Source organism: Triturus cristatus, chromosome 5_1 (genome assembly GCF_964204655.1).
Source record: "Triturus cristatus chromosome 5_1, aTriCri1.1, whole genome shotgun sequence".
NCBI lineage: Eukaryota > Metazoa > Chordata > Amphibia > Caudata > Salamandridae > Triturus > Triturus cristatus.
The window spans coordinates 786,221,915-786,240,606 of record NC_140587.1 but is presented as its reverse complement, the minus strand read 5'-3'; the positions used below and the strand labels follow the sequence as shown (position 1 = coordinate 786,240,606).

At 44.3% G+C, this 18,692-nt stretch overlaps 1 protein-coding gene across 1 annotated transcript in view; it reads right to left on the bottom strand.

The window, feature by feature from the left end:
• Window positions 1–18,180, bottom strand: part of TYMS (thymidylate synthetase) — an 81,653-nt gene extending 63,473 nt beyond the window's left edge. Inside the window, exon 1 of the mRNA XM_085605808.1 lies at window positions 17,832–18,180. Within this exon, the coding sequence (XP_085461934.1) occupies window positions 17,832–18,021 (190 nt within the window). The 5' untranslated portion in view covers window positions 18,022–18,180. The remainder of the gene's footprint in view (window positions 1–17,831) is intronic.
• Between the last annotated feature and the right edge of the window lie 512 nt (window positions 18,181–18,692).

Below are 18,692 nucleotides of genomic sequence, written 5' to 3'. Positions count from 1 at the left end.
CTTCCCTCTCGGAGGAGGACAGGGTGTCGCTGGATGCCGCTCCCACCTCCGACGAAATTGCCCTCGCCATACGCTCGGTCGCCTCTGGCAAGGCCATGGGCCCGAATGGCATCCCTATCGAGTTGTATAAGTTGCGACCGGATGCACTGGCACCCCACCTCCGCGCGATGTTCCTGGCGGCCCACTCGCTGGGCTCCCTCCCGCTGGACAAGCGTCTGGCTACAATCGTGGTGATCCACAAGGAAGGGAGACCTCGGGACCGGGTTACATCCTATCGGCCTATCTCGCTTTTGAATGCGGAGCCCAAAATTCTCGCCAAGGTGCTGGCCAATCGGCTGGTCGGCGTGGTGGGCGATCTGGTCCACCAAGACCAGTCCGGCTTTATTCTCCATCGCAACACGGCCCTTAATCTGCAGCGCTTGCACGGGGTGCTCGCACATGTTCCATTCGTGCGGGAGCCGGCCATATTGGCGTCCTTAGACGCCACCATGGCGTTTGACATGCTTGAGTGGCCATACATTTGGGCGATGCTTGCGAAGTTTGGATTTGGCCCGGGGTTCATCAGTTGGGTCAAATTGTTGTAGTCGGGCCCATTGGCGCAGGTGGTGGTGAATGGAAGAGTATCGGCCCCATTCGAGCTGGGCCGGGGCACGCGACAGGGCTGCCCCTTGTCGCCGCTCCTGTTTGCGCTGGCCTTGGAACCCCTGGCGGAGTGGCTGCGGTGGCATCCTTCCATTCGTGGTCTCCGTTGGACCCCCGAGTACGAGGACCGCGTGTCCCTATACGCTGATGACATCCTTTTGTACCTAGCCTCCCCACGTAAATCACTAATAGTCCTGGTTGATGTTTTACGTTCATTCGGCCGCAACTCAGGTCTTGTCATCAACTGGGCTAAATCATGTGTGTATGTGCTCTCCGGGGAGGCTCCCGTCCTCCCGCGGGGCTGTCCGATCCAGATTGCCTCTCAGGGGTTTAGGTACCTGGGTGTCTACATTACTCTGGACCCGGAGGCCCGCTACGAGCGGAACTTGCTTCCCCCCCTTCAACGCCTGAAGGAGGACGTCGCGCGCTGGCGGCGCCTGCCGCTTTCGCCGCTCGGCCGGGCGGCGTTGTTTAAGATGATGTCGTTGCCACGCTTCCTGTACGCTCTCCAGAACACTATGGACTTAGTCCCGGCGCGCTACTTCCGTGAGGTGGAGGGTCTGCAGCGCCGCCTGTTCTGGGACGTGAGGCCGCGTATTGCCCTGGCGAAGTTGACGCTCCCATGGTACGACGGGGGGGAATCGCCCTCCCGGATATTAAACGGTATTACTGGGCCTCCCAGCTAGCTGCGATTAACCATGGCCTATACGGGCCCGCCTTAAACCCGGCATTTGAAATGGACAAGACGCTACTGCCCGGTGGCGACTACAATCGAGCGCTCTACTCTGGCGCGCCCGACGCTCGCCTGACGGGGCCTACGCGTGTCATGGTGCGAGTATGGCACGCGGCCAATGCAGCTATGGGGTGGAAGGACCGTTTGACCCGGGCGTCACCGCTGTACGCGTCTGAGAGGTTGGGCTCCCTGTGGACCTCGAAGGGCTTCGAGAAGTGGGACATGATCGGCATCAGTAAAGTGGGGGATCTCTGGACGAGGGGGGGATTTAAAACATTCGAGACGCTGCAGACGGAGTTTCAGTTGCAGGGCAGTGAATACTTTCGGTACTTGCAGGTCCGTCATGCACTGGGCTCCGTCTTCCCAGACGTTGCCTCCATCCCGGAGTCTTCCCCCCTGGAGGATAGAGTGCTGGATGGCCACGTCCCAGATAGCACGATCTCACTTATTTACAAAAAACTGATTAATGACCGCTCGGGCTTGCGGACTGGCCTCCGAGAGGCTTGGGTTGCCGATGGGCTGGAGTTGGACGACGAGGACTGGATCTCCGCGGTGGCCTCTCCGAAGGAGGTGGCCATACCGGCTCGCCTTCGCTTCGTCCAGCTTAAGATACTCCACCGGGTCTACATGACGGGGCCAAGGCTTCTGCGTATGGGCTATGCTGAGGATGGGTTGTGTAAGCGTGGGTGTGGTGCTTTGGCGACCTTCCTGCATATTTTGTGGGAATGCCCGAAGGTGGAGCGATTCTGGCGTGGTGTGCACGAGGTCCTGCGAGTGGTTACGCGTGTCGCGCTGCTGCCCGTAGCGAGGAGATGCCTGTTGAATGTGTGGGAACCAACTGACTACTCGGCTCCGCAGACGTGGTGGGTGACTCTGGGATATATGATAGCTAAGCGTGATATTGCTCAACTGTGGGGATCCCAAAGGCCCCCGGCGGTGTCGGCCTGGAAAGAACACATGGACTGGTGCAGGTTTCGAGAAAAGGTGGTGTATGTGGCGAGGGGTAAGCCTGGGACATGGGTGAAAGTCTGGGGCCCCTGGAACGCCTACCGCGGGGGTATCTGCGCGCCACCATTGCTACCTGCTGCCTCACCAGCCCTGTCCCCTTAGCTGACTCCTTTCCCCAGCCCCGGGCACAGGGTTCCCCCAGTCCTCGCTCTGTTTTCCTTCCCCTCCTTAGACTCCTGTGGATAGTTGGGATCCCCCATCTGGGGAGCACGTGCTGCTACTTTCGATTGCGGGTTGCCTTGTGGGTGTGGTTTTTCCTGTTTGTATAAAATGAAACCGTATTCGGGGGTCTGGCTGATGTGGCTTCCGACGCGGATACCTCCTGATTATGCTCCTCTGCAACGCCAAGTGTTTTATGAACGTATGTCATATGATCCTGTCATTTCTAGCGGCCGGCCGGAAGGTTGTAGGCCCATACTTGTATATTCTTGAGATTTGTAATAAACAGTTTAAAAAAAAAAAAAAAAAAAAACAGGAAGAGACAGCTTACGCACTCCAATCAGTTTTCCGTCTGTCGCTGCTTACTGCACACAGTTGAAGATTTAAAAGTTCAACAAACGCCTCTAATGCTCGACAGTTCTGGAAGAATGCTCCCTAAGAAAAATTTTAGCCAGAGAACTTACAGTCCAAAAATGACATTCTGGTTCTTTTCTCGGGTTAAAGGCCTCACGATGTAGTTCGGGCCTCTTCATAAAACGTAAAATTAAATTACTTTGTTGACAAACTGTCTCAGTACTAAGGGCTAAAAAGCCCGGCTCTAATCGCGGAACATTTGTACCGGTAGAAAGAACCTCCATGTCACGATTTTGTCTCGTGGTACTGGAACTCTTGTCGTCACAACTCTAGGTCGTGAACACGTGGTCCAAGGCTCGCTTCCTCAGTCCTTACTTTTCCCTGAAACAGGGTTAGGGTTGCAAGATCTTCCCTAAACAAAAATTTAAACAGGAATTCCACCTTGCAAATTCAAATTTTCCACTTGCGTCTTCGAGTTTTTCATTTACTTTGCAATTTTTGCACTAGCGTCTTTCAATTTCCACATACTTTGCAATTTTCCATTTGCATTTTAACTCTTTAAAATTTTCACAACTTCAATACTTTATAAAGGTGGCATCCTTTCTTATGACTCTAAGTCTGATTTTCATTCCTTATGACCTTAAGTCTATATTTTTTTTTCCTTCCATCTGCCACACCTGCTTTTTTTTTTTTTTTAACTGCTCTGTAACTGCGCTTAAAAACAGAATCAATAAGGTACTCCTTTTAGCGCTTCTTCGGTACCTCAACATATATATGTGCTGTTTAACGAAACCATCAAAACGATTTGCTGTTCCGTTACCTAACTTTCATGGTCCTAAATCCCCGTCCTTGTTTTAGGATACTCTAACTCACCAGAGATACTTTAATTCATTTGAGGTTTGTAAAATACCCATATAGTGACGATCATATTATTGATTTTACACAAATGAGCCTCCTATGAACTATTCCAAACGTCCACAAGGTGGCACTGTTCTCACAGATATTATTCAGATACTGTGACATAATACCTTACGAGAATAATGTGACACATCACTAATGCAATGTAAATTGAGTGTTCCTCTAATCTCTAAACTCTCACAAGGATGTTACGACCAATGGAGATGCGATGAGCATAGAAAACTCAATTATTCGATTGGTGCCTGCTTCACGCTGTTGGGAACAGACTCAACACCGTGTGAGAAACCCTGTAGCAACGCTACTCTCACCGTATGACAGCGTTCGTTTCCAAGAGACGGCACCCAGGAAAAGGCGCGTGATGTATAAGCGCAATTCTATCCGCCACTTCAACCATGCCGCTGTTACTCATTACACAGAACATGTCTCTTCCTTCACTCGTGATCCGTGTTCCCGTAACCAAGGGAACGAGGCAACAAGATGGCCGCCTGACGTCGCGTCGTGACCTACAACCTTGCGTGATGACCTGCAGGAAGCGCGTCTCTTTCCATGGGTGGTCATGCGGACAACGCCAAGAACGCTGAACATGGAACGAGTGTGACGCTGAAGAGCCAGTGATTCCGCCAGTACCCACAGAAATTCCACGACGTCATCATTATTAGGATGGCAGCAATATGGGAAGGATCACTCCGAACAGCAACGGTAAGGCGGAGGCTTGAAGACGCCTCGCTTCTCTCTTCAAAAGTCTAGTTTTTTCCATCAGAATATCCACGCTTGTCACAAGATGTCTTCATTAGAGATCTCAAAGCATGCCTCTCCTACGCATATCGTTTTTACCACACTATACAGTTCGAGACATACGTTGGCTTAATTTAATCGCTTTGGGAACGCGTTTGGTTGAAAATATGTCAGTTTCCATCAAACATCCACTCTTCACGTTTGCAATCGCTGACATGTCACCATATGTCAATACTCTTTAACCAAGATGAGATCAAGACTGCGCTTTAACAGCAAGTATCTTCCATACCTGTCATGACGTCTTGACTCAGGGTTGACAGCAAATGGAGAAATGACAAGTTGCCTGACAATTCTTGTTGTTTTTCGCAATTTTTCCTAGCGCAACTCAGGTTACCAGTTTCTTTCAACGTTTTTCTTTCTGTATATCTTTAAATAACTCGCAGCTGATTCCTTGTTTTCGTGGTGTTTGTCAGTTTCATGTAGTTGAATACTTCTTACATACATCAGGTTACTTTAAATTTTCCGTAAACCCAGAGTAGTTTCTTTTTCCAGTTACTTTCAGCCCAAGTTTGATGACAAGGTGTCTTGGGTTCTTGGTGCGAAGTGTTTCTCGTGCTGCGCTGTGCTTCTGCCTTGGTCTGGTCAGTCAATTCATCGCCAAAATGTTGTAAGTTGTTTAGTTAGGCATCAGGACACGTCTTCAGGTTGTAAGATAGATTTATTAAGATAGCACAGCAGAGATAAAGCACTTCGCTAGCTGACCAGACCATCAACTGCCAAGACTAGAACATTCACATACTAGATAGAACACTCATAGGTAGTGAGGGAGGTTGAGGAGACATAAACACAAAGAATGGACTACTGACCCCAAGTAGCCATAACAAAGCAAGCACATATATACAACACACTGCTTGGAACAAGGACGACGGCTTGATGGCATGTTTATTTCTCGGTATAATAAAGAACAAACTGAAGCATTTTGAGCCCGGGGACCACTGTGTGTGCCACCCCTCTACAGCAAGACGTGTTTTCGGTAGTCCCGGGTCGCTGACTGCTCGGCATTTTTATTGGTTTTAATACTTTAAATGAGGCTTTTCAGTTCACACGGCAACTCTATAGTCATGCCTTTCCACTGTAATTATGCTCACAGTACGATGAGAGGTCTAGTCTATTGCTGTGGCTCTTCCTTGAAATGTGGGGTATTGTGATGTCAGGGTGCTCTTTGCATGCGTCCTGATGTCTACACGCTTCTGCCCATACTCCGACAGTGAGATGCAGATAGCTTCGGCTCCATGTTACGCGCTTCGGGTTCTACTCAGCATCATCATCATCACGCCGCAGTCTCGAGGTGAGGGTTTGAGCAATGCTTCCTCTCCTCACCGACCACTGCAAAGCCAACCCTCAAAGTTCACGCACAATCAATATTGAACAGCCCAACCAAACCAATTTGTGACACAAATAAAATAAACAAACACAAATGAAGTCTCTCCGCAACAGCACTTTTTAAACTGACCTCTTCATGTGGCAATGTCCACTTTTCTAGTCTTGCCGAGAGTCAGACTCAGTCCTCAATTCCGCATGCTGGGTTTTCTCGGTGGGAGTGTACATCATTGCCATAACCCCATCCTCCTGGCCAGTAATAAAACGTGAATACACCATCGTAGAAAGGGTAAAGTAGAAGTCTTTATTGGCACCCACCGGAGAGCCACCGCACCGCAGTCATGACATACAAGTAACTGTCAGAAGTGCCTCCCAGTGTTCTAGTGATGCACCCAACATTCTTACAGGTGCATCACACTTAAAGGGCAAGCTACAACAAAATTCAATATGGCATCAATTAAAATATACAACCATAGCCAACTCAGAAAACAAAGATATCCTCAGGCAACTCCTTCAGCATAACATTACATAAAAACATAACATAGCAAGTAATACAATATTCCCCTCACCAGTACAGAATAATGACATGCCTTAGTTCCTAAATACTCAGCATAGCATTAATAAAATACACTTATGTTGTGATCTATGAAGATAGACACCTGGAGCCAGGAGGCATTATTAAGTCTTCTTTATTCAGTCTCCAGTACAGGTCACATCTGTCTTGACCCCAGCCAGCCTAGTGTGGTACCAGCCCCACCAGGAGCAGCCTGCCTAGCTGCTCAGCCCATCTCTAACTGCCAACACTCAGACACCAGGCATTCCACGCATCACAGGCACGCCAACATTCCATGACCATCTCACGCTATGGCTGAGCAGCTAGTGGCAGCAGGGCTAGAGTACATGTTATACAATTAAGTAGGGTATAACAACTTACCTTTCAGAATTTTAACAATATTCCCTGCAAAATAAAGTCTAGTCCTCTATACTGGTGAGCGATATCTGACCCGAACACATCAACATCGCACACTGGCTGCAGATACGAAATAAAATCGTACCATTCCGTTTCTTGCTCCGAGTGAAGCCAAAACAGACACCCCGACTTGAATGTTCACAGTTCCTAGACAGGTGCCGAAATCATCAATTAGCAATAATCTGTAAACATAAGCAGTTCCACCACCCTTAATTTTCAGTTGACTGCAGGCTCACTCACCACAAAGCTGCCTACCGCAGTATAAACCATCTCCAACCTTACTGGTACCAAAATCTCAATACTGAGTCTGCATACATTTGAAAGTCCAAAACGTCCCTCACAATTTGAGTAGACTGAAGGCTGTCATATGGAGATAACACTGGTGGGGCTTCAAGGCGTTTTTTTTTCTTGCAGGCATCAATCTTTTTTTCTTTTAGAATTCACTCAATCTTCATCTCCTTTCTCTTAGTTTATTGTAGACTTTCTTTCTATCCCACATCCTTTCACTTGTTTCAGGTAAACGTGATCTTCCGCTTCAAACTTTGTTAACAGGTAGGTTAGTTCTCCACTCATCGCCATTTTGGCAAATCAAGGAATGATTCTCTGTAGACAGGTAGCGTAGGTTTTATGATGAAGTTTAATAGCAGATAATAGTCTCTGTTACAGGTTACAGATGCCATATCAATGGCCCACCAGGAGCAGCCTCTTGCTGCTCGGACTGGTCTCTCCAAATGATCCCTCAGGGATACATAAACATTCTGTGACATCACACACAGAGGCTGAGCAGCAGGTATCATGGCAACTAGGGAGAGAATGCATTCTATCCAGTACAGAATATAACAGCATAAAAGAACATTAAAAAAAGCATTTGAATCACATACCAAGAGTAACAGCAAGTTTACTCCCAAACTAATGTGAGTAGACCTAAGTGAGTGTGCCCACCACCAATGAAGGCAGTCGGTATGGCTCAATGGTTAAGAGAGTTTTACATACACTCAAGCAGTAGCAGGATTTGTGCTGTTAAGACATGTAATTACAGTCTGTTTGCACGGTGGATGATATAGTGTGGTTTTTAAGGGTGGTAAAGCAGAGACAGGTTAAGGTGGTGCTTGGCACATTCTATTGGTGGATGATGATATTGTGGTACTGTTAAGGTGACAATGCTTTCATGAGGGTGGTAGTATTGTAATAAGCATGGATGTAGCCGAGGTAGGATGATTAAAGTAGGTTTATTAGATCTTTGGAACAGGATCACAAGAGAATCAGTTCTTCAGTATAGTAATACAGAAATCCCCACCAGGAGCAGCTCCCTTGCTGCTCAGCCCAGATCTCCCAACTGACATCCATCCACAGGCATCCCCAACATTCTACCATTACATCACACACACCAACATTCTATTATTCATCCACACTGGCTGAGCAGCAAGACAGGTAATTGAGGAAGATACATAGCACCTAAACCAGGATACCACACACCTTCCCCCTTAAAGGAACGCAAACAAATGAATAATACGAGCATAGAGGACGGTCATTGTAAAATTGAAACTTACAGAAAACCATAAATGAATCCACTACAAATAAACAAAGAATGTCACAACACATAACCACCTCTTCCCCCTTTATATATCAAATAAAGTAATGTAATTGTCAAACTGACAATACATAATTCTTGCACCAATATTTTAAAACAATAACAAGAATTGATTTCTATGTTACCAAAAGGACACACTAGTTGGCCAGACCAGTATGGTGATGGCAACAGAGAAACGAAAAATGAAATTTAAAAGCACAAGGGATTACTCACATTAAAATAAATCCATAGGTAGTAAATAAATAGGTGTGAAGTCACTCACAGGTACCATGTGAAAGTGAAAAAACACCTATAGAAAATTATAGCTAATAGCTACTGCCACATACCAAACTTAAAAACAATTCCTATAAAGAAGCTTATGAACGAACATGTAAGAATCATGTAGGTGACTAATCCACGGCAGTATATTAAGTAAAAGTGGAAAGTCACATGCTAAGTACTATATAAAATAATAATCACTTGTCGAAAACAAGTGGGTGACGAATCCACAGGCACTGAATTAAAGAAAGGTGGAAGGTCACATGCACGCGCATTGCACTGTACATTAAATACATTTAATATCATGCGCTAAAGATCACATAGTCAGAAGACTATTAAAAAGTACACTAAATCCATAATACTGCCCTTACTAAAACTTGCGAAACCAAAACGCTGTAAGGAAATCTATTAAAACAGAATAGATGACAAATCCACGTAACGGTGGCATGTCACATAGTCGTGAAGCTATCACAATCTAAACATTTAACCAATCCACGCGCTATAAATATGCATAAGTGCACAAGTGGAAACAATAAAATGGATGTTACACCTGTAACTCTAAACAGAAACAGTGAATAAAATTCCTCCTACAAACATTCACGCGATGGTGCAAATGCAAACAATTAAATAAAAATTGGACATTAGCATAAACAAAATATGTATTATCAAAATGCATTAAATGAAGTACATTCGAAAGGCAAACCTATAAATAAAATGTTATCCCTTCGAAATTAAATGCTTGAAAGCAATACCACTTAGCTATTAAAGTGCCCAGTAGATGGCGCTTTAACCCCTTCAGCGCGGCGCGGATTTCCGCGCCACGCTGAAGGTTCTGTGCGCGGGCGGGGCCATGACGGAGCGGTTCCGTCATGCGCACAGCGCAACCGACGTGCATGACGGAACCGCTCCGTCATGCGCGTCGAAGGGGTTAACCAAAGTAAAAATACATAGGTGGCTTCCACTACCTACTACTTTGCCGAGACATATGCATATTTCACGTTATTAACTAGAAAGCGCTGTTGGGGTCATAACTAAAACTGCAACCAAATGAAAATACTGTGACTATCCCCACAATGCAATTTACTGTTATAAAACTAGGTGAGAACAGCCAGGAAGAAATTACCATGGAGACAAGAACGGAGCAATATTACTTTCTTAAAATCCATTTCACTGAAGTACCAACAGACCTTCAAGTACATCGTAATCCCAAGAATCGTGCCTGCACAAATCACCAAGTAGCTAAGGTTTCACTGGAGTGCCGATGAAAAAGCGGAGTGATGTCTTACCAAATAACTTTATTCAAAGCGGCACACGCACAAAAACACGTGGCCGGCAAAGATGACTTGAATGGCATCCGTGAAGAGATGGTGTGCCAAATACAAGATGGAGGGGCGTACAGGTGACGTCGCACCGGATGGCTCACGGCAGAAAAATGCTCCAAAGATTCCTGTGCAGTTGTGGTGACGGTGAAAAGAAACGTCACAGGAGACAATGAATAGGCATCGTAGGAGCAGGACCAGGTAAGTTGCACGCGCTGTGCGATTAAATTCAAAAATTACAGTAGTGGCTCAACTGCCATAGTACAAACATGAAATTGCTGGAGCGCGTAAAAAAAAAAACAACAAAATAAAACTTGGCAAATCCTCACGTCTGAAACTGCTGGTAGACCTGGGGTGTTGGTAACACGTATAATGCTCACGCCCCAGCAGCATATGCAGAAATAGTAGATCTTTTTCCCTGATGACAGTCACGGGAAAGTAGGACGAGAAAGTTAATTTCCTTAAACATAACTCCTCCATTAGGTGGCAGCACGTAACTCTTTCTCCGATTTCATGACTCGGATGCCGATCAGGAATCACTGACCCGGTAGACATTTCTTCTCCCGGTTCTGATTTCCTTCCCCAGTTCTGTCTCTCTTAAAGGTGAAGGAAGGCAGCAAAGCAGGATCTGTGGGCAGGAAATTTCAGTAGTCCCTGACGCTTTTCCACACTGAACAGGTAGTGGTCTCAAAGGCAAGTAGAGACAGGCAGAAAAAAGCGTGACGCTGTGGACAGTCAGGGACTGGCACACTTAAATTGTATGCAGGCAGCAACTGGCACATCCAAAGTTGAGGGCGACCGGTGGAAGGTCACTGGTGGGGCTTGGTTAGTTGGTTTGCCAGTTAGTTTGAATTGCTTTGATGATTTCTTTTATCTTGCTTGTAGATCTTAATCTTGGAGTTTCATGAAGTTTCTTCAGGTGTAGGTTCAATCCAATTGTCGCCAAATGTAATAAGCATGGATGTAGCCGAGGTATGATGATTAAAGTAGGTTTATTAGATCTTTGGAACAGGATCACAAGAGAATCAGTTCTTCAGTATAGTAATACAGAAAGCCCCACCAGGAGCAGCTCCCTTGCTGCTCAGCCCAGATCTCCCAACTGACATCCATCCACAGGCATCCCCAACATTCTACCATTACATCACACACACCAACATTCTAATATTCATCCACACTGGCTGAGCAGCAAGACAGGTAATTGAGGAAGATACATAGCACCTAAACCAGGATACCACAAGTATAAAAATGTTTCTATTGTTCTCCAATTGTATTTAAACAGAGCTGCAAGTACCAGACAAAAAGTGGTGGGTTTTGGTAGAGTGAGGATTGTTGGTGGTACTGCGCTTAGGTTTACTGGTATTACAATGGCAGTGTCAAAGTTAACTGATGAAGTGCGATAGTGTAGTGGGTGAAATCAAGGTACTGTATTATGGTCTTAGGATGAGAATGGCAATTGTGTGGGGTTTTGTTAGTTTGCTGCAATTGGAAGCTGTTGTGGTTCACAGTGACGGGATGGGTGCCTGGCTTTGATGGCATGTTGTACAGTGGTGGTGGAGTGGTACTGACGTGTTTGGTAGCAGGGTTATGTGCAGGTATTGTTAGTTCAGTGGTATGACAGTGTAGTGGGGGAGATGAATCATTGACTGCAATGAAGCAGGCGTGAACTTCGGTTGTAGACTAAGCATGTTTAATTTCCTCAGAATATCATACAGCATCGATTCCAGCTAGTAACATTGCAGAAACGGTCACAGGATGGAATTTCCATAATCACAAGGTTCGACTGGGAGGGATGGTGGCAGTGTAAGCGTGGAGAGGGTAGAGCAGTTGTGGTGTGTGGCACTGTTGGAGAGCTGATGATGATCGATTGCACTTTTTCAGTGAAGAAGAGTACAGTGCAGTGATGGGGTGGTTGTGTCGTGCAGTTGGAGTTGAAAGCAGGCCAGGGGCATAGTGTACCAGTTTTGAGGTGGTAGAATGATGAGAAAGAATTGGTTAGTTGTGTGGTGGCACTGGAGACAGTACTCAGCTCGTAACGTCATGGTAGGGTTCATAATCCTGTGATGCAACGTCATGGTAGGGTTCATAATCCTGTGGTGTGCATCAATAACGAAATGGACATAATCTATACAGAAGTAATTATTCATTATAGTTTTCAGATGTAAAAAAAAGTCTGAATAATTTTGTGCGTTTCTTAGTAGGCACTTTTGGGAAAAACGATGCACTTAATAGTAAAGAATACCATGCGGTGAGAGCAAAATACTCCTGGAATGCCCCATTTAAAAAAAAAATAAAAACCACACACAACGTTAACACTTTGCAACAAGCATTTGCAATGCAATAGGTCTCGCATTTACGAGATTTTAAGCTACTGGCATTGTAAATGACAAAGCCTTTTATTAAGGTTTTAAAAACCAGAACAAAAATAAAAGGCATTATCATTTACAATCTTAATAGCTCAAACCCGCGTAATTGCGAGACCTATTGCATTGCAAATGCTTGTTTTCACAGACTTCGGGTCAGTAAATGACAGTTTTACCAGCAGGCTCTCGCTGCTCTCTCAGCACTTGGGCCTGGCCGGGCGAAGGGAGGGGTCCGTTACGTAAGCACTGCTTACAATTATGGCGCTGGCCACGGACTTGCATCGGCTGTGCTTGGCTAATTGTGCGGTGTATTACCAACTGTTATTACCTCCCACTTTAAATTCCTTACATCTAACTGTAGCTATCGAAGAAAAGAAGTCAGTAATACCGGGGCTCGCTTCCTAAGACAGACTAGACAGCACTTGTTTTGTAAGGTTAGTGAAACTTTGCAGCTTCATGTCCGATTGGTAATTGTTACTGTGAGAGAGCGTATGCGTGCGATAAGAGTTGAGGTGCTGAGTGAGCTTTCACTTGCAGATTTCCGCTGCATCTTGGTTATTTCTTTTCAATGAAGCTTTAAGAGAGACTGCGGGTGGCTGAAACAGCCTGTAACCTCTTAATTTATGGTAAAGAAGCCTCCTTCATTGGAACGCCATGTTTTTTCAGTGGCAGGTTTCTTTTTCTCTTAAGTAGATCATTCTAAAAGCAGCAGAAAGACGCGCCGTATTCTTTACTTACTGCAGAACTCCTCAGGCTCACCGACCCAGGGCAATATTTATTACAGCATTTTATTAAAGAAAACTGATGTGCACCGTTTATTCACGGCGTCCAATTAAATGCTACAAATTATTTGTGATTTATTAGGACATTTTAAAAAAGTACAGACGCTCCTTTGAGGCGCAGCCATTTTCTTCGCTTCGAGAACGGGTTTCTATAACATAGCTGCCCCTTCTTACTGTGCTATAGTAACAGTGCACCTTCGTAGTGTAATGGCTGCAAAGGATTTTTAAGTGCATCATTGTGAGGTGTGAGAGCAGTGAAAAGCCTTTTAAATCAGATGACTAATACTAGCGCATTGGCGTGTGCGCATTATCTAATTAAACAGACACTTTGACATCACTTCTATTGTGGAAGTGCATGAAGTTTATTTTGGCAACAAAGTGCACGAAGTTTATTATAGGAACTAGAGAGCGGTTTCATATTTTACAGGCATCGTGCTACGTAATCATAGTCAGAAGGAGGCTGAGCGCTGCTTATAATAATGGCGCCGGCCACGGACTTGCATCGGCTGTGCTTGGCCAATCGCGCGGTGTATTAGCAATTGTTATTACCTCCCACTTTCAATTTCTTACATTTAACTGTAGCTGACTAGAAGAAGGGAAAAAAAAAGTCAGTTATACCGAGGCTCGCTTCCTAGAGAGACTGGAACGCGCTTGTTTTTATACGGTTAGTGAACATTGCAACTTCGTGTCTGACTGGTAATTGTTAATGTGAGAGCGGAAGTGTGCCCTAAAAGTTGAGGTGGTGAGTGAGCCCTCACTTGCAGATTTCCACTGCATCTTGGTTTTTTTCTCCTTAATGAAGTTTTAAGAGAGACTGAGGGTGGTTGAAGCAGTCTGTAGCCTATTTTAATTTATGGTAAAGAGCCTCCTTCATTCGAGCTCCATGTTTCTTCAGTGTTCGCTTTCTTTTTCTCTTAAGCAGAATGTAAAATGAACACAAAGACGCGGCAGATTCTTTACTAAGCGCAGAACTTCAGGCTCTCCGAGCCAGGGCAATATTTATTAGAGCGTCTTATTACAGAAAAGTGATGTGCCCTGTTTCTTCACGGCGTCTAATTAAATGCCAGAGATTACTTTTGATTTATTAGGACATCTTAAAAAAAGTGCAGACACTCCTTCGAGGCGCAGCCATTTTCTTCGCTTCGAGAACGGGTTTCTATAGCATAGCTGTCCCTTCTTACTGTGATAACTGTGAGGGCTTTTGTAATGTGCACATTATTTAATTAAACTGGTACTTTGGGAGAATGTGCGCATGGAAGCAACATTTTCTTAACAAAAACTAAGGTTTCCTTTTAAGTGCAGCAATCTTTATGTACTTACAGTAATATATAGCTATAATAACAGTGCACTTTCGTAGTGTAATGGCTGCAAAGGATTATTAAGTGCACTATTGTAGGGGTGACACAAAGACACAATATGTATGAAAGAATTAGTGGATCTGCACACCTAGTTTATGCAAGTTATTCAAAAATATAATGAAAATTAAAACTGAATTGTGGTTTCTTTAGCGTGCATACACGTTGGGGATGTGAGCCTACATCCCTAATTAATATGAGTTAGTTTAGAAAGGTTAAGGAAAACCCAAACCTTTGTGTCGCACCTCAAGGACACGGTGGTCTCAACTTTTGTAAACTAGAGTAATCTCAATTTAATCAATAGTGTATCATTTTTGAGTTTCTATACACATGAGTGACATTGATACACTATTGATTAAATTGAGATTACTCTAGTTTACAAAAGTTGAGACCACCGTGTCCTTGCGGTGCGACACGTAGGTTTGGGTTTTCCTTAACCTTTCTAAACTAACAAAGACACACAAGACATGTAGGCTTGTAAACGTCTTTTAACGTATCTACATTATAATTCAAACGGGTACTTACTGAGACTGTGCGCATAGGAGCAACGTTTTATTAGTAAATACTGTAGACGCTCCTTAGTAGGCGCAGCCTTCCTTTTTGCTTAGAGAACGGGTTTCCATAGTGTAAGTCCCTCCTCCTACTGTAATGGCTGCGGGGGCTTTTGTTACGCCCCTGCGAGATGCATGTTTTAACATTTACTGATAAAAAGGTGCTCGACACTGCTAGACGCATGCTGCGAGAGAAAAAAAAAAAACTAACGTGCTAGTACTTGGCTTCCGTGCTCATGCACATTGCTGTTCAGGGCGTTTTGCCTACGACACCATACACGTGCACAATGTGGTATGTTAGCTGGCTGTGGGGAGCGAAGCTGCTTCGGAGATCTATATTTTAATGGCACCAAAAGTGTAAGTTTATAAAAAATAATGTATTAATGTGTAGTTTGTATTATAGTGTGGCTTTTAATTGCTATAATTGTGCAGCGTATTTTTATTGGGACATTTTACAGTCGACATATTGAGCGGACCCAATAGTGACGTTTAGTATAGCAACGGACGTAAACCATGTTAGCCTTTTTTTAGTCTGTAAAGTATAAAAAGGGTTTTTATGTGTTGAGAAAAGGTTTAATAGCAAATTATATTAAAGTGTATAATACATGGCATGCGATGTGCAGTATTTGTTTTAACTAAGTATTGTATATGTTTGTGATAGGTGGGTAATATTTTCAGTTGTCAAAGATACGACTAGTTTATAATAGTTAGGCTGAAACTGATAATTAGTAGTAGAGTATTATATAAACATGGTGTTTTTTCTACAAAAGTGAAATGTAACGTGATATTGCCTGTAAGAGCATTTTGTATGGAAGTAGCATTGTGTATGTTTATACAGAAGTACGAAAAGAGTAGTAGGCAACTTTTTTAAACTGTGAATAATACTAGGCAAGTATACTTAAAACCCCTTGTTTGTAAACTTAAAGAGCATTAAGGAGTTTTTGGAAAATTGTCGTTTTATGGATGAGAGATTAGTTTTGCCGGTGTATGTTAAGCGCAACACGCTATAAGTTGTTGCATGTAAATGAACTATAATCTATAGGTTTCTATGCTTATAAGCAATAACCTGATATGTATGCTATAAGCTTTTATATGATTTTTATCTATGTGTTTGTTGACGGAGGAAGCATTAGGTGGTATCGTGCAGTGGTTGTTAGCTATATATATGCAGCGCTTTGTGTTGTGCACCAAAAACAACGAGAGAAGTATAATAAAAGAGCACGTCATTATATATCTTCTATTCTGTATTTGTTTATGAAAAAAAGCATTAAATGGTAATGCAGTATTGTTGAATACATATATGCAGTGCTTTACGCCGTATAGCAAATAAACAGAAAGGAAATTTACTAAAACAGTGGCTTTTTTGAGCTAGCTTGCTATTTGTTTTTTTGTTGAGTAAGGAAGCCTACATTTTGTTAACGCGCTAAACGCTGTAGCATATAAATATGAAACCATGTGCATTTATAAAATATAACAAACAGAATTAGTACGAGGGGGGCTAATTAACGCGGCGCCAGGCACCAGCTGTACACGTGCAGATCTTCTACACTGGATGCTAGCACGACTTCACGAGCACATTCACAACCTCCAGTCGCCCCTGCGCGTGCCCATATCCTGTCTCCCTTTCGAAGCAAGTCAGTAACAATAGATGTCGCTAGCGACAGAGCTTCGCGCTGCGTCGCCAGGCGAGACCTAAAAAGGTTACATTGCTATACTCCAGCCTAACAATATAATGCCTAAATATCCAAGGAGACACACAAGAACGTGGCTTCCCAGAGTTTCTTTGCATATTCTAGTGAGAAGGTGGTGTGTTTTAGCACTGAATGGATGTGGTCTCAAATACAATAGCCATCAACACCTGTATTGCATATTTGGGCTATTTCTACACACATTTTTCCCCATTTGTGCTTGAAAAAAATAAACCGGTGGCTGTTTCATTTTTAGGGTTTAATTACTGCACATCAAATTTTTTTTTGCGGAGTGAGAGAGGAGGTGGTGTCCTCTTCAAAACGAATAGTGAATAACGTTTGGACGATTGCATAAGTGCATAGGTTCCCAATGAACCTCCTCCCATCATATACATACTGTATAGAAATTTGAATTAGGCTTAAGAGGGTTTATGTGGGCTACTATGGCACAATTTTAAAGTTGCAACTTTGAGCTTTGTTTTGGGCTGGATACTGATCAGATTTTGGGCTGGTGTTGGTCTGCCTTGGGCTGAATTCGGGTTTAAACTTGGACAGACAGCTATGGTCGGGTCTCCAAATCTGGCAACGCTTGTCAACATTAGCAGGGCTCCGAAGCGGTTGCCTATAGCCAAATACAGAGAGGCACAGTGATGGCCTCTCTGTTCTCGTAGTGCACAGTGACAAGAAAGTACTTTTATAGCACAAAAGATGATGGATGCTGTGAAAAGGGGTGGGGTGTTCGCAACAGCTAAGTGTATGTGGCTTCGCGGAAATGTTTTTCTTTCCGTAAAATAAACTTCTGTCAGTCTTGCCTTACATGAAATGAAGTTTTCCAATCATATGCGAGCGAAGGAGACTAAGGAAAAGATGGCGCATGTGATAAATTACGACGCTTGCAGGCTCCCGGGGCACAAAGGCTGCCAACACTCTGACAAGAACGCGGTCACCTGAACTAAAAGAAGATTTTGAGGCAAGCTGGACAGATAAGATAGTAAGTGTCAATCCCTCCGCCCTCCTCTCCCCCTCACCTCGCAGGCTGTACCGCGCCTGCATGCCGAACAGGGACATGGTGCCGGTACCCGTGCGGTCCTCCTTGCGGTGCCCTGCCCGCAGAATCTGCTGGATCTGGCCCAGGTACTGCAGCTCCTCGTGCGTGGCAGCCTCTCCGCCGCCCTGCTCGGGGCGCTCGGGCACCTGCGTCTGTGTTTCGGCGGGCATTTTACGGCTGTACACTCCGGCCTGGCTGCCTTGTGTTCCTGCGGGCGTTTACTTGTCTTGTCAATTTTTCGCGCCGTATATTTTGCCGCGCCCAGCCGGGGGGAGGAGCCAATTGCAAACTTCAGGCAAGAGGCAAGGCCGTCTTCAATTCTCTTCTCTGAATTTCTATTCTAGCATTTTCTGTTAAAATTGTTTTCTTATATGTGGGTGGCCCAATAAATTAACAGGGAGAGCCGAGCCAAAGGTCTGTCTCGGATCTTAGAGCCCTTGAACGAGCCATAGCCCTGAAAATAAATCTTACAAACAACGTAAAATATGATTACGTTTCTTCAAAGTAAAAAAAAAAATATGTGCCTCTTTAAGTTGTGGAAGTTTTGTTATTAGGAGGGCACATTATAAGGTTGCACTGAGAAAGAAGTACTTATTAATAGTGATCATTTTGTATAACTGGTAGTCTAAACTCAAATATTCGAAAGTGCTTTTATAAGCGATAACGAAGAAAAAAGTTTTGATGAAATAAAATATTTGCATAAGATCCCACAATTTATGCAGGGAAGCCACGATTTATACAGGTTTTCTGATTTCGCTCAAATCAGCCAGTAAATGGATATCTATTTTACGTTTCTTATGTTAAGACTTTGTTTTTTCCTCTTAGTGCATTCTTCTGCAGT